Source organism: Notolepis coatsorum, assembly GCF_963971535.1.
Source record: "Notolepis coatsorum genome assembly, chromosome: 18".
Taxonomy (NCBI): domain Eukaryota; kingdom Metazoa; phylum Chordata; class Actinopteri; order Aulopiformes; family Paralepididae; genus Notolepis; species Notolepis coatsorum.
Genome location: NC_140182.1, coordinates 917,406 through 932,387, shown reverse-complemented (window position 1 = coordinate 932,387; position 14,982 = coordinate 917,406). Strand labels below are relative to the sequence as shown.

The 14,982-nt window shown below is 46.9% G+C and overlaps 1 protein-coding gene across 1 annotated transcript in view; it reads left to right on the top strand.

The window, feature by feature from the left end:
• The window catches only part of LOC311244780 (hyaluronidase-4-like), a gene marked incomplete at its 5' end in the record, with an annotated part of 74,828 nt that overhangs the window by 46,601 nt on the left and 13,245 nt on the right, over window positions 1-14,982 (top strand). The window contains one exon of the mRNA XM_084334467.1: window positions 10,491-11,455. Within this exon, the coding sequence (XP_084190593.1) occupies window positions 10,491-11,455 (965 nt within the window). The remainder of the gene's footprint in view (window positions 1-10,490; window positions 11,456-14,982) is intronic.

The following is a 14,982-nucleotide window of genomic DNA, read 5'->3' as shown; positions in this document are numbered from 1 at the left end:
GTTAATTAGTCAGGGTATTTAGGTGTCTGTCTGTCCCCCCTTCCTTGTGGCGACATTCCTCCTGTCTCCTTCCCCGTTTCCTGTCCACGCCGTATTGTGCTGTCATCCTATAGTAAGTGTTAGTGTTTGTTGTTTTGTTCCTATAGTAAGTGTTAGTGTTTGTTGATTTGTTGAGTAGGTGGTTTCTGTTGTTCTTTGTATTGCACTGGATTCTACAGTAAACTCTCTCTCCAAACTTCAAACCTCGTCTCTGCCTCCTCCATACCTTTCCCTCTCTGCAAAACTGTATTCTACCTACCTCCATCATAACAGACACGCACTTGTGAATGTGTGAGTGAGTGGGGTGAATGTGAGGCATACGTTGTAAAGTGCTATTGATTTAAATGCCAACCCAATTGTTGCAATAATAAAAGGTGATATATTGCTCACAGTTAGTACTCTTTCCAATAAACAAACAACATTGATACAAGACTGTATACAAAAACATCCACCTTCCTCTATGATAGTCTATCTCAATAATAGACCAAAACAAAATGCAATGTTCATCTACTTCAAATCAAATGACCCAACACGGCATTGTTGGAGCCATTCTATTGTGTTCTTAGTGTATCTATCGTTTATTTACATTTAGTTTCTGCACCTCTGTAGTCATCTACCCCACCTAGCGTCCAAAGGCTGGTAGTGCACGTTGAGAGTGGGGGGCGGGGACTTTTGGAATCTCAGGTGGGATAATGAGCAGGAAGAGAAGGCCTAGGGATGTTTGGTGAAGGTGCCAGGTTATACATGTTTCTTTAAACCACATCAGTGTGAGAATTCAGTTATTTTTGAGTATTGGAATCTATCTTTTGATGTTTTCTTTAGATGCTTCAGATGCTAAAAAAGGAGGGATATGAGAACTGTGTGTAACTAGGAGGGATATGAGAACTGTGTGTGGAACTAGGAGGGATGTGAGGACTGTGTGTAACTAGGAGGGATATGAGGACTGTGTGTAACTAGGAGGGATATGAGGACTGTGTAACTAGGAGGGATATGAGGACTGTGTGTAACTAGGAGGGATATGAGGACTGTGTGTAACTAGGAGGGATATGAGGACTGTGTGTAACTAGGAGGGATATGAGGACTGTGTGTAACTAGGAGGGATATGAGGACTGTGTGTAACTAGGAGGGATATGAGAACTGTGTGTAACTAGGAGGGATATGAGGACTGTGTGTAACTAGGAGGGATATGATGACTGTGTGTAACTAGGAGGGATATGAGGACTGTGTGTAACTAGGAGAGATATGAGAACTGTGTGTAACTAGGAGGGATATGAGAACTGTGTGTATGTGTAACTAGGAGGGATATGAGGACTGTGTGTAACTAGGAGAGATATGAGAACTGTGTGTAACTAGGAGGGATATGAGAACTGTGTGTATGTGTAACTAGGAGGGATATGCGAAAAGACAAATTCCAAGTACGGTACATCGACAATCTTCTTCTTCTACACAAACACAACTCGGAGTTCAGGGAAGGACCGAGAAGTTCTCTCTCTCTCTCTCTCTCTCTCTCTCTCTCTCTCTCTCTCTCTCTCTCTCTCTCTCTCTCTCTCTCTCTCTCTCTCTCTCTCTCTCTCTCTCTCTCTCTCTCTCTCTCTCTCTCTCTCTCTCTCTCTCTCTCTCTCTCTCTCTCTCTCTCTCTCTCTCTCTCTCTCCAGAGGAGGAATGCACACATGCACACATGACAATCTGTATATTCAAAGCCATGCCCCCAAGATGAGTTAACCATGAACACCCAAGCTATGGAACCAGTTTCCCCTGGAGATCCGATCCGCCCCCTCGCTGGAGACATTTAAGGCCCGTCTAAAAACCCACTTCTATTCCCTGGCCTTCAATAAACCCTGATTCTCCCCACACCCTAACTCACACACTCCCATGAAATTTTATCCTGCCCCCTCCCTCTTGTATCTCTTCTTATGCTCCTCTGTCCCCTGTGTGCTACTGTACTTTGTGCTCCTCTATCCGTGTGTTGTCCTACTGTCCTACTCTCTGAATGTACTGTCTTGTCCTGCTGTGCCTTTTTGTATTTTTGTATTTGTGTATTTTATATTAGGACATTGATTTTAAGCTTTGATTGTACAGCACTTTGGTTGGCTCTTGTGCTTTTAAACGTGCTATATAAATAAATTACTGGACTTGACTTGACTTAACACACAAGTCTTTGAGTGGAGGGGTTCTTTAAAGACAGATTCATGAGTCATAATGAAGAACAATGTTCTCTATGGAGAAACCATGACACTCCCCTGACAAAAGTAGTTTCAAATGAAAACGGCTGGATGTCATTTTGCCAAATCAGCATGGCTGATTTAGAGTAGACTACTTAGAGTACTTAGAGTAGACGACAGAGTACAGCAACTTGCAATGGGCCTGGTCTACAAGATACACTATACGACCGGGGTGCCCATGTACATGTCAAAATACTTCCCAAAGGTCAGTGAATACCACAACCACTACACCAGAGGAAGCTCAACAAATCATGTTAAACCCAGATTCGGCTCAAACAAGGGACTAAACACGTTTCGCAAATTATGCCACAACAATGTGGAACGCCCTACCCAAAGCTGTAAAGGAATGTGAATCCCTGCCCACATTCAAAACCACTCTTAAAGAGCACCTACGGGAGGCTGCAATTCGAAACTGGCCACCGTAAATGCCCAAAACCCCCACCACCTCCTAATAGACAGTCTCCTCACCACTGCATGTATATATTCTCTCCCCGCCGTATGTATATCTCTCTCCCACCCACCCACCCCCTCCTAATGTACAGTCCCCTCCCCATCATATGTATATACTCTGTCAGGATCTAGGGGTAACAGTACTGTATATTTGAATACCGTTTATGTCACAAATGTATCAGTACTAAATACCTATATGTCCCTATGCCATAAATGTCATGTATGTTGTGTATGTCATAAATGTCTATATGAATTGAAAATGGGGGACCCTGATGGAAACAAGACAAATGTCTTTCTCTGGTCTGCATCCCCTTAACAATTGTATGTATTGAGCCGTACTGTATTGTACCCATTCTGCAATCTGTTAAATAAAGTTTTCATTCATTCATTCATTCATTCATTCATTATTCATTCATTCATTCATTCATTCATTCATTCATTCATTCATTCATTCATTCATTTCATTCATTCATTCTGTCTTTCACATTTTACATTATCTAGCTTTGGCATGGATTGATTGTTTAGATCGCTGGCATGGCTAACAAATGCAAATATATTGTAGTCTGCCCCGTTGTTCTGACCAGGATTACGCTCCCTTTTGCCCCTGTGATGCGTCTGACGTATACAGCGAACAGGCCTGTAGGTGTGTGTGATACAAACGATTTATCAAGGCAGTTGACTCAGTCTCCCAGTCTCCCAGTCTCTCTCTCCAGAGGAATGTGAAAACGGCTCCCTGGGGACTTAGTATTGCACACATGACAATCAGTATATTCAAAGCCATGCCCCCAAGAGCAGTTAACCATGAACAGTCTTTGAGTGGAGGGGGTCTTTAAAGACAGATTCATGAGTCATAATCAATAACAACGTGGAGGACTGCTAAAGAAGAACAGCTACCCCAGGGCAGGAGGACATTATTCAAGAGCCTTCTTCTCAGACAAGTATCCACAAGAGTAACTTAAGCGTCAAGCTGCTGCAACCCTTATTTAAGGAACTGCCATTGCTCGGATGAGAACCAGGCATTATTGTCAAAGAGGCATTATTGACAATCTCAAGCATCAATAAAGGACTTATACCAACTTCCCAGTGTGTGGACTGAGGGGATCTTCAAGATGACCCCTAAAACAGGTTTGTATCTTTCTGTAACTATTTTCTTTTTAGTTTGTTTAGTCAGATTTGAAAAACAACGAAACCTTCATGCATGCACACACATGGTCACACGTTCCTGGGATTGAGACTGGAGAACAACCTTGTGTCCACTCGCCCGCGGGGTTAGGGTCCAGGAACATCTGTGTGTGCCCTCTCTCAATAATGCTTTGAAACGGAAGATGTTTAAAATATCAAGTCAAGATGATATGCTGGCCAGTTTGCCCCTCTTATCTGATTGAATATGAGCAATCATCCAGTAATACAAATGGTAAATGGTAAATGGCATTTATACAGCAGCTTTTATCCAAAGCGCTTTACAATATGTTCATCACATTTGTACCCACTCACTCACACATTCACACACCGACGGCGGAGGCGACCATGCAAGGTGCCAACCTGCTCATCGGGAGCAATTAGGGGTTAAGTGTCTTGCTCAAGGACACTTCGACACGCTGCCTGGGAGGAGCGGGAATCGAACCAGGAACCACCGGATAACCAGACGACTGCTCCACCTACCGAGCCACTAAACTATTTATATCAAGTTTCACTGCGTAGAATGCACTGTTAACCCTGTGTGGAACACCGCTGAGCCTTATTTCACTTCAAAGGAGGTGGGCTTCCTGCGTCACGCCCTCCGCTCTGCCCAGGTGCCGCGCCTCGCCCTCCGCTCTGCCCAGGTGCCATGCCTCGCCCTCCGCTCTGCCCAGGTGCCATGCCTCACCTGAACCCACCTCTTTTTAGAGAGACGCTTCTTTTGGCTCGGCTCCCAAGTCGCTCCTCGGATTTTCTGTTGCTTAAATTAATTTATGACCAAAAAGTTTAATGATGTGTCAAAATAATTACTAATGTAAAAAAAATAAACATAAATTATATAAAATGTTTTTAAATTTTATTTACATACTCAACATACAGCAGAGTGGTGTGTTCTCTCTCTCTCTCTCTCTCTCTCTCTCTCTCTCTCTCTCTCTCTCTCTCTCTCTCTCCGTGCTCTCTCTCTCTCTCTCTCTCTCTCTCTCTCTGTGTTCTCTCTCTCTCTCTCCGTGCTCTCTCTCTCTCCGTGCTCTCTCTCTCCGTGCTCTCTCTCTCTCTCGTCTCCCTCCCGCCTCCTGTTCCTATTGGCTCACTGAGCTGTGTGTGTCTGTAACCCCTCCCCGTATGATAGCCCCGCCCCCTTCTGCTCAGCGTGGACACAGACACTATCTGACCAATCAAGTGCGGTTTTATCATTAAACATTAAAAAACATTTTTAAATGATCGGCTCCCGTCGTTCACGTCAAAGAGCCGTCTCTAACCCTTTCACTAACCCATGCCTTTATCTCCTCAAGACTGGACTACTGTAACGGACTCTTCATCAGGATTCCTGGCAAGAGCATCCAAAAGCTGCAATACATCCAAAACAGCGCTGCCAGGATCCTGATGAGAGTCCGTAAACACGATCACATAACCCCCATCCTTCACTCACTACACTGGCTCCCCGTCTCATCCCGGATCAATTACAAAGTTCTGATGCTCACCCATAACTGCATAAACGGACACGCACCCCTCTACCTTCAGGAACTCATCACTCCACAATCCTTCACCCGCACCCTCAGATCCGCAGGTAGCCTGCTCCTGCAGGTCCCCAGTACCAGGCTCTGCACCATGGGGGACCCTCAGATCTGCAGGTAGCCTGCTCCTTCAGGTCCCCAATACCCGGCTCTGCACCATGGGGGACCCTCAGACCTGCAGGTAGCTTGCTCCTTCAGGTCCCCAGTACCCGGCTCTGCACCCTGGGGGACCCTCAGACCTGCAGGTAGCTTGCTCCTTCAGGTCCCCAATACCCGGCTCTGCACCCTGGGGGACCCAGCCTTCTGCACGGCTGCACCACGCCTGTGGAACAGCCTCCCCATCCAGCTGAGGGCACCACAGAGCCTGGACTCTTTCAAAGCAGGCCTGAAAACCTACCTGTTCAAAAAGGCCTTTGACTGTTAGCTTTTTATTTAAATTTTATTGCGCTTTGTTTTTAAATTGTCTGTTTATACTATGTTTTTAATTAACTATGTTCTATTTTTATTCTGTATTTTATTTTATTTGTTTTACTAATAACTATTTTATTCTATTTTTTTTAACTGTTTTAACCATGTAGTGTAGCACTTTGGGATCCCAGCGAACAAAAAGTGCATTACAAATCCAATCTATTATTATTATTATTATTATTATTATTATTATTATTATTATTATTATTATTATTATTATTATTATTATTATTATTATTATTATTATTATTATTATTATTATTATTATTATTATTATTATTATTATTATTATTATTATTATTATTATTATTATTATTATTATTATTATTCACTGCCACACAACAGCAGGTTAACCCTTTCACTGCGACAATTCACAGAAGGTTAACCCTTTCACTGCCACACTACAGAAGGTTAACCCTTTCACTGCCACACGACAGCCGGTTAATCCTTTACTGTGACAATAACCATAACCCTAACCAAACCAACACATCACTAGAGCACAGTATCTCCACATGTCTGAACGTGTCTAACCATAACCCTAACCCTAACCATAACCATAACCATAACCATAACCCTAACCAAACCAACACATCACAGTATCTCCACATGTCTGAGCGCGTCTAACCCTAACCCTAACCCTAACCATAACCATAACCATAACCATAACCCTAACCAAACCAACACATCACAGTATCTCCACATGTCTGAGCGCGTCTAACCCTAACCCTAACCCTAACCATAACCATAACCATAACCATAACCCTAACCAAACCAACACATCACAGTATCTCCACATGTCTGAGCGCGTCTAACCCTAACCCTAACCATAACCATAACCATAACCCTAACCAAACCAACACATCACAGTATCTCCACATGTCTGAGCGCGTCTGCCACGTCTGCCACACCTCCAGGCTACACCCACCCCATTCACAGCACATTGTCCCGAGCTGACCTGTTGTACAGAACTTGTAAGTCGCTTTGGATAAAAGCGTTCAGCTAAAAGACTAAATGTAAATGTCATAGCAACAGCCTGCTCGACATTGTTTGACACACATATGGACAAATCAGTTTTTTTATTCAGAATGGTTTTCTATTGGTTAGAAGAACCGGAACAGTGAATGTTGAAAACTGGGATTTGTGACACAGTAAACCTTGAACATCTTGCACCTGCTTGCATCAGCTGATCTAGTTAGCTGATCATATATAGGCATCCTTTGTCCTCACTGTTCCTATAATTTTTTGTTATTGACTGATGATTTTATTTAAATTATTTTATTTTATTTGGTTCACTGTTTTTCACTGCCACACGGCAAAGGGTTAACCCTTTCACTACCACACTGCAGAAGGTTAACCTTTTACTATCACACTACAGACGGTTAACCCATTTTTACACTTCTGCTTTATTTCCAAATTGAGAACACAGGTTAGCATAGAATAAGCTGAGCAAGGTGCCTGTTTGGTTAGCTAGCTCCTTAGCTAAGCATCTAGAGTAGTACATACATTAATATTTAGTAATGCATCATTGGTAAAACTCAATCTTTGCAACTTGAAAGAAAGCTTGCTGTATATTTTCCTACCTCACACACACACAGCAGTAGGATGCAGGGTTACAGCTCAGATAACCTCGTTCCCAGTTTGATCTCTGAGATAAAGCCTGGTAAAGAACTACGGCCGAAAGTGTCTATGGGGTAGAATTTCCGGTGTATGTACTTATGTACTTCCCCTGGAAGCTGCCTCCGAACGGACCAAACTTTTCCCGAATCCTGTTGGCAAACAAGCTAGAACGTCCCGGTCATGTAGTAAATTCTTCAGGCAAAGCCGTTGCAGTGGCTTAAACGAGGAAATATTGTGCACTTCACACGTTTCTATAATTGTTTTGTCAAAACCGGAACGCCTGTAGCCTGTACTTCCTGTACTTCCGTTTAGACATTTTAGGAGGCATATCTTCACCAGCCTTCAGCTCAGACTGCAGGCATTAAGCCGCCCCTGACATCTGAACATTCCAGAGGGGGGGTGTCTAAAACTGAAAACTTAAACGAATGGAATAGTATGTTTTTAAACTTTATTGTTTCATCGTTGGCAACAATTTTGTCTTTTACTTTTAATTACAGTTAACCTAATTTACTCTAATCTAACCTAAAGGATACATTAGGGGGGAAATAGGGACAGTGCAGATCAAGAAATATCAAGATGTTAGCTACTGTAGATATTACCGGCCCCTGGCAGCATAGAGGGCACTTTATCACATAGGGAAAGCCAAGTTTAGACCGTTGAAAGGGCAAAACACTGCATCACATTGTGTCCACTAACCAGTGTTGTAGTCGAGTCACTAAATCTCGAGTCCGAGTCGAGTCTCGAGTCCCCTGTGTCCGAGTCCATGTCCGAGTCACCAAAGAAGAGCCCAAGTCGAGTCCGAGTCGAGTCCCCACTACCCTAGTCCAAGTCCAAGTCATCAAGGTTGAGTCCACTCCACTCTGGCAGTCAAAGAGCTGACAAATAAAAAAGGTCTACATTAACTCTTTGAGCGCCACGCTCTTTCCCCATCTTTACTCAATGGCACCAGCGTTATTGACCATTTTAGCAATGTTTGCAGACCCATCGTGTGTTCTGTATTATAGCTGTGGAGACAATAGTATGGCTCATTTGACAGGCATTGTTCATAGTCCATCACTGACTAACAAGTTAATTTCTACATACTGTAGTTTGTGCACTATTACATTCTAAACATCGCCCCTTTCCAAAATAATCCAGTCTTTTTTCATAGATTGCGAGATATGACTCGTTATATGCATTATGCCCAAATCGTTCTGGTTGATCGCCTGAAACCCCAAATACTTCCAAATCAAAGGTATGTGCCATGTATGTGTCTTCACAAAATCATCAAGGGGGGGGGGCCTTTTAACTCAAAACTCTGGTCGTTACCAAAAGCATGGTTGAGGTCCGGCAAAATACGACACTGTGATCATTACAAAAACATGTTTCAGGTTCGGTAAAATAGACTATATTTATTACTATATAGAATATACCTTACCTTAGCCAGCAGGTATTCCAATAAGAATAATCCCCAGTGATCCCATCGCCATCACGATTACTCGTGTATATGTCTATACTCGCGTATACGGAAAATACGTTTGAGACGTTAAAATCTCCGAGCGAGGGTGCTCCAGTAGCACACCATGTTACCGCGCTGCGTCGCGGGACTCCGTGCTGCGTCACGGATCTGGTTGACTCCGAGTTCGATTCCCGGACTCGCCGTCATTTGCCGAATGTCTCCCCCTGCTCTCTCTCCCGTTTCACCCTACAACTGTCGGTCATGCTTGACCAGAAAAGCGATAAACGCTAAAAAATAAAGTAAAAAAAAAAAAAAAAAAAAAATATCCGAGCGATCGCTCTGTCGCTCTCCTCAGAAGGGGAGGAGTCCTTGCAGACCAAAAAAAAGATAAGGGTCCCCACACCAAACCATTCCAGTTCAAAAGGTAGGCGATACTGCCACCTGGCAGGATTAGATCGCCATTGCAATTGTAACGTAGGCGGATGAGCCAGGGAGGCCCACGGAGCTCCGGCTGAGTGGATAGAACGGGGATCAAAGGAAAAATATCAAAGGATCTAAAAACTAGATATTACGTTTTTGGCACTCAACGCTTGGTGGCGAAACACAAGATATTATATATTTTTGGCGCCCAATGAGTTAAACATAAATGACACAGCGGTCACCACCGAAATTAAACAATGTTACGGTATTAATATAGCCATCAATATCTTATGCCAAATGAGATAGGGCCTATTACAATTTTATTTAAAACATTTTTAATAACTATTTATCAATGAACAAGTCCAAGTCCTCGTCTACACCTTCCGAGTCCGAATGCAGTCAATGCTCGAGTCCAAGTCATCAGTGCTCAAGTTCAAATCGAGTCACAAGTCCTGAAAATCAGACCACAAACGTCTATAGGCCACCATGCGCGTGTCACGATGTCATATGACATAATATGCAACATATCTAAATGATATCAAGTAACAACAAACTCACTTCATAACAAAGGTAGATTTCACCTGCTAAATCCTTTTTATGAATGCAAATGTCATGGGCATTCCTTCAAATGTCTAATTTTTAAGGGCGGCCGGGTAGCGCAGCGGACTAAGCGCCTGTCTACCACCACAGAGACAGTGGGATCGAATCCAGCTGTGGTGCCTCCGGCTTGGGCGACCGTCCATACTAACACAATTGGCAGTGTTAGCGGGTGGGAAACCCGGTGAGGGTGGGTCCTGGTCGTTGTAAACAGCGACTCCTACAGTTCGGTCGGGGCGCCTGCACAGCGAGGGAATGATCTAAGAGAGGTAGTGTGACCTTCCACACGTTACACTGAGAGTCCGCGCTGCCAGGTGAAAAGAAGCGGTGGGCTGGGTACACATGTGTCGGAGGAAGCATGTGATAGTCTCCGCCCTCCTGGACCGACGGTAGGGGGTAGAGTGCGCAACGACCAGGAAGGGGATTGGGAATTGGCATAACGACTAACATTGGGATGGGAGAAAAACGGAAAAAGAAAGGGGAAAAAGATAATAAGAAAAAAAGTCTAACTTTGTTCCTTTATTATTCTGTATGTTCTCTTTCCAGGAACAAGGAACCTTTTGAAAATGCACCCAGACCGGCTGATAGACAGTAAACTGCATTTCATCCACCTCTTCATCGCTGTATCTCTGCTGGACTCCACCCGGGCTCTGCCCAGAACTGACCCGGCTGTGAACCCTGACCACCCCTTCCTCTTCATGTGGAATGCTCCAACAGAGCTGTGTGACAGCAGATTCGGCATCCCTCTCGACCTCTCCTACTTCCACTTCGTCAGCAGCACTCTGGAGACGCCGACAAAGCAGAGAATCTCCATCTTCTACTCCTATCGCTTTGGTGTCTTCCCCTACGTGGACGAAGATACCGGGGAGACGTATGATGATGGCCTGCCACAGCTGATCGACTTCGAAGAACACCATGAAGAGGCTGAGGCCGACATTCTGTACTACATCCCTGTGGACCGACCTGGACTCGCCATCCTTGACTTCGAGGAGTGGAGGCCACAGTGGAACCGCAATTGGGGCAGCAAAGACATCTATCGGCAGTTCTCGATCGAAACGGTCAAGATGAAGAACCGGACATTATCTGACGATGAGGCGGAAGACAGGGCGAAGATAGTGTTTGAACGAGCTGCAAAGAAATACTTCATTCGATCTCTTCGTATCGGGAAGAGACTGAGGCCTAAGAGACTTTGGGGGTATTATCTGTACCCAGAATGTTACAACTACGACTACAACCGAGACATGACCGACTACGATGGAGCTTGTCCTGAGCTCGAGAAAGAGAGGAATGCTAAGTTGCGGTGGCTTTGGAATGAGTCAACCGCGTTATTCCCATCGATCTATCTGGAGGTCATGCTCCAGGATTCCTACCAAGCTCGTTTATATGTCCGCCATCGCATACAGGAAGCCATGAGAGTGTCCATGCTGCCCAACAGTAGCTACGCTATCCCCGTCTACGCCTACATCCGCCCCGTCTATTCCCGGAGCGGAGAATCGTCTACACCCACAATTGTGTGGGATTTACCCTGTGAGGAGCAACGTCGAGCCCGCCTCTAGGACGCCTGAGGCTGGCTAGCTTTCTTCCATGCGGCACTGCATACCGGAGAATAGCTGTTGTTCGTCTGCGGATCAAGAGATTATTGCACTGTCTCCTGTACCTGGAGTCTCCTTATTCATCGTTGACCCAGACTTTCGTTACCGACAAATCCTCTCCCCTGCTGGCCTACAACCGGAGGGACCTTATTAGTATCTCCAGCTGCCCTACTAGTGTACCATACATAATTCTTAAGATACAGGTGGTATTAATTATCTCCTGCGTAATATGCTCATGGACTTACGCTCTTGACCTATTCATGCACATTCTTCGCCTTACAAGCGCAATTCTCAATCTTGATAAGTAAAGTAATGTAAGATAATCTTAGTGCTGCTAATAAATATTCTTCTAAACGAGTATTTGTGTGAAACCGTGTTATTGTGGATGTGTTCATCTCATATACCTGTGTACTGTATGGCCAGTAGTAATGTACATAAGACAGTAGTGGTTTAATGATACCATACTTATTAATACAGTCAGGGAATTGTACCCCTCAGTTACAATTGGTCCTTCGAGCCGGAGGGTAATTAGCGTAATATTAATATAATATTAATATTGACATGGCCAGCGATGAACACTCCACAAACGGTTCTCCTAAGCTAGATCGCCCGGAGCGCAGACGGCAGCCACCTCTTTACCTAGAGGACTACGCTGCCAGTCTACTACCTAGCTTTATAAAGAAGTTAAATACGGATAAAATAGATAAAGCGGATAGTCAAAGCATGTCAAACCCTACCGACCAGACGACCCTGCCAGTAGAGACCCCAGTGGGTTCTAACGTAACTGACCAAGCTCACGGGGGGGACCAGGAGGGACATGACATGACTATACCCTCAGACAACGTCAACGGGACAGTCCCCGGAGAGCTCCAGGATAAAGAAAGCGCTCCAGGGACAGAGCCCGACCCACGACCAGAAGAGACGCACACCCAGGAGATGGACCTCCTCGGAGCGCGACAGGAGAACAGATCTCCAACAAGCACTGCCAGAAGCCGATCACCTCCGCCTGTGTCTTCCCCCAGCGAAGCGGACAAGATGCTGGCGCAGGCACTCATCGCCACCCTGGCAGCCTCCACCGAACGCGATCGACTTCAAGCGCAACAGACGAGCGAGCGCGAACAAGCTGCAGACCAACGAGAGCGCCTTCACGCGCAACTCCAAGCGCAAGCCCTCAGTGAACACGAACATTCTGCAACCGAGCGAGAGCGCTTCCAGGCGCAACAAAGGAGTGAAGACGACCGCATAAGACTGGAGACCAGACGCCTTCAGACGGAAGAGAACATTGAAAGAAGCCGCGCCGATGCACAGTGCGCCGCCGCCAATGCACAGCGCGACGCCGCCTATGCCAGCGCCAATGCACAGCGCGACGCCGCCAATGCACAGCGCAACGCCGCAAATGCACAGCTCCACGCCGCCCATGCCAGCGCCAATGCACAGCGCGACGCCGCCAATGCCCAGCACGAAGCAGTGCGCGACGCCGCCCATGCCCAGCGCGAGGCAGAGCGCGACCGGCTGCAGGCGCAGACGATGGACAAATTGATTGCCATGGCGACACCCCCTCTCTCCGCACGGAGCTCCCGGAGATCATCACGACAAGGGTCTAGGGCACATTCCCCTACCCGACCAAGCGACCCGGGACCCCGCCAACAGGAGGATCCTGTCCACGTCTCCGAACCCCAGTACAGCCCAGACGTCAGCCCCGAGGCACTGCGCTACAAACCCCCGACTCAACTCACGGGTGAGTTTGACGCACCGTCAGCACCGAGGAACAGCACCTGGGTACCCGGGCTTCGGTACCCACCAAGTACCAGCCCACGACGACACGTACGGGGAGACTCGCCCAGGAGGCCTCTCTCCCAACGCTCACCGATGTGCCAGCCATCCATGGCATCGTACCTTGGCACACCGACATTCCCGGATTTTACACGCGAGGACAGAGCACAGTACACGGAGCTACGGATGTGCTTAGAGACTATGCTGTCCGACGTCCCAGACGAGACGTACAAATATGCTATCCTACTCAAGCACCTGAAGGTGCCCAGAGCGCATAATATAGCGCTGGCATATTCCAACTCAAGTACCCCATACACCGCGGCTCTAGTAGCCCTTGACCAACGTTATGGACGCATATGGGACTACGTGATACAAGAGATAAGAGACATCGACCGTCTCCCCCCAGCCAGAGACAACAGAGCATTAGATGACCTCTCTATCAAGGTACAGTCCCTGGTAGGGATGCTGGGGTCCCAAAAGGAAAAAGGGATATACGAACTGTACGCTAACTCTAATGTAGAAAGGATATTAGAGAAGCTCCCTCCCGCCCGACAAGAGCGCTTCAGGCGGCAGAGAGACCACCGCGACCCCAACGGCCCAGAGGCATCCCTCCTAGACCTATCTGAGTTCCTCGCCAGGGAGGTCAGCAGCCTACGACTGGACACGTTCGTGTGGAGTGGACCAAGCCCAAGAGATGGACCTCGGGGATCGAATGATAACCGCCGGTCGGTGACCGTTATGCACCAAGTTGAATCAGTACCGCAGCACAAGAACCACAACACCCCCTCGACGAAAGAGGAGTGGAAGATTGAATGCCAGTACTGTGAAGGGGAACATCGGCTGTATCAATGCGACAAGTTCAAGAAGCTGACCACGGACGAAGTGAGTCAGTGGATAAAAGACCACCGCCGCTGCTTCCGCTGCGCGCGCAGCCATATGGCAGCTGAGTGCCATTTGAAGAAGAAGTGCGGCAGGTGCGGCGGCGCCCACTTGGAGGTCCTGCATGACATCAACAGGCGTCCGCCAGGACAACAAAGTGGGCCCGTCACGGTAATGTACCAGGCCGAGGCGGTGGCACCAGTACCAAAGATCCACCAGACCGCTCCCTGGTGTCCTGACTGCTGCAGCAGGCACTGGGAGTCACGGTGCTACTCGGACGACCGCGAGTCGGCACCACTCCAGAAGATCCAAAGCAACCGACTAACAGGAGTGCTCCACATTGACCAGCATAGCGGGACCCCCCGAGTGCTCATCAAAGTGGTCAGAGTGCTCCTGAGCTACGAGGACAAGGTCCTGGACACTTACGCCGTCCTGGACGATGGGTCTGAAAAGACTCTCCTCCTCGCTTCCGCCGCAGCCCAGTTGGGCCTGCGGGGTGCCAAAGGTACCATGACAATACGCACCATCAGAAGAGACCAGAAGACCATAAAGGGTGAAAGGGTCTCCTTCAAGATAGCAGCGGTGGACCAGCCCGAGAAGCAGTATAGTATTACCAACGTCTTCACCAGCCACGACATAGGCCTATCACAGTACACCTACCCCATCCCACAGCTTATGGCGAAGTATGTGCACCTACGTCAACTACCTATACCGCTTATCGACGGCGCCACACCGACCCTGCTCATCGGCTCCGACCACGCGGACCTCATTCTCCCAATTGAGGCGGCCCACAT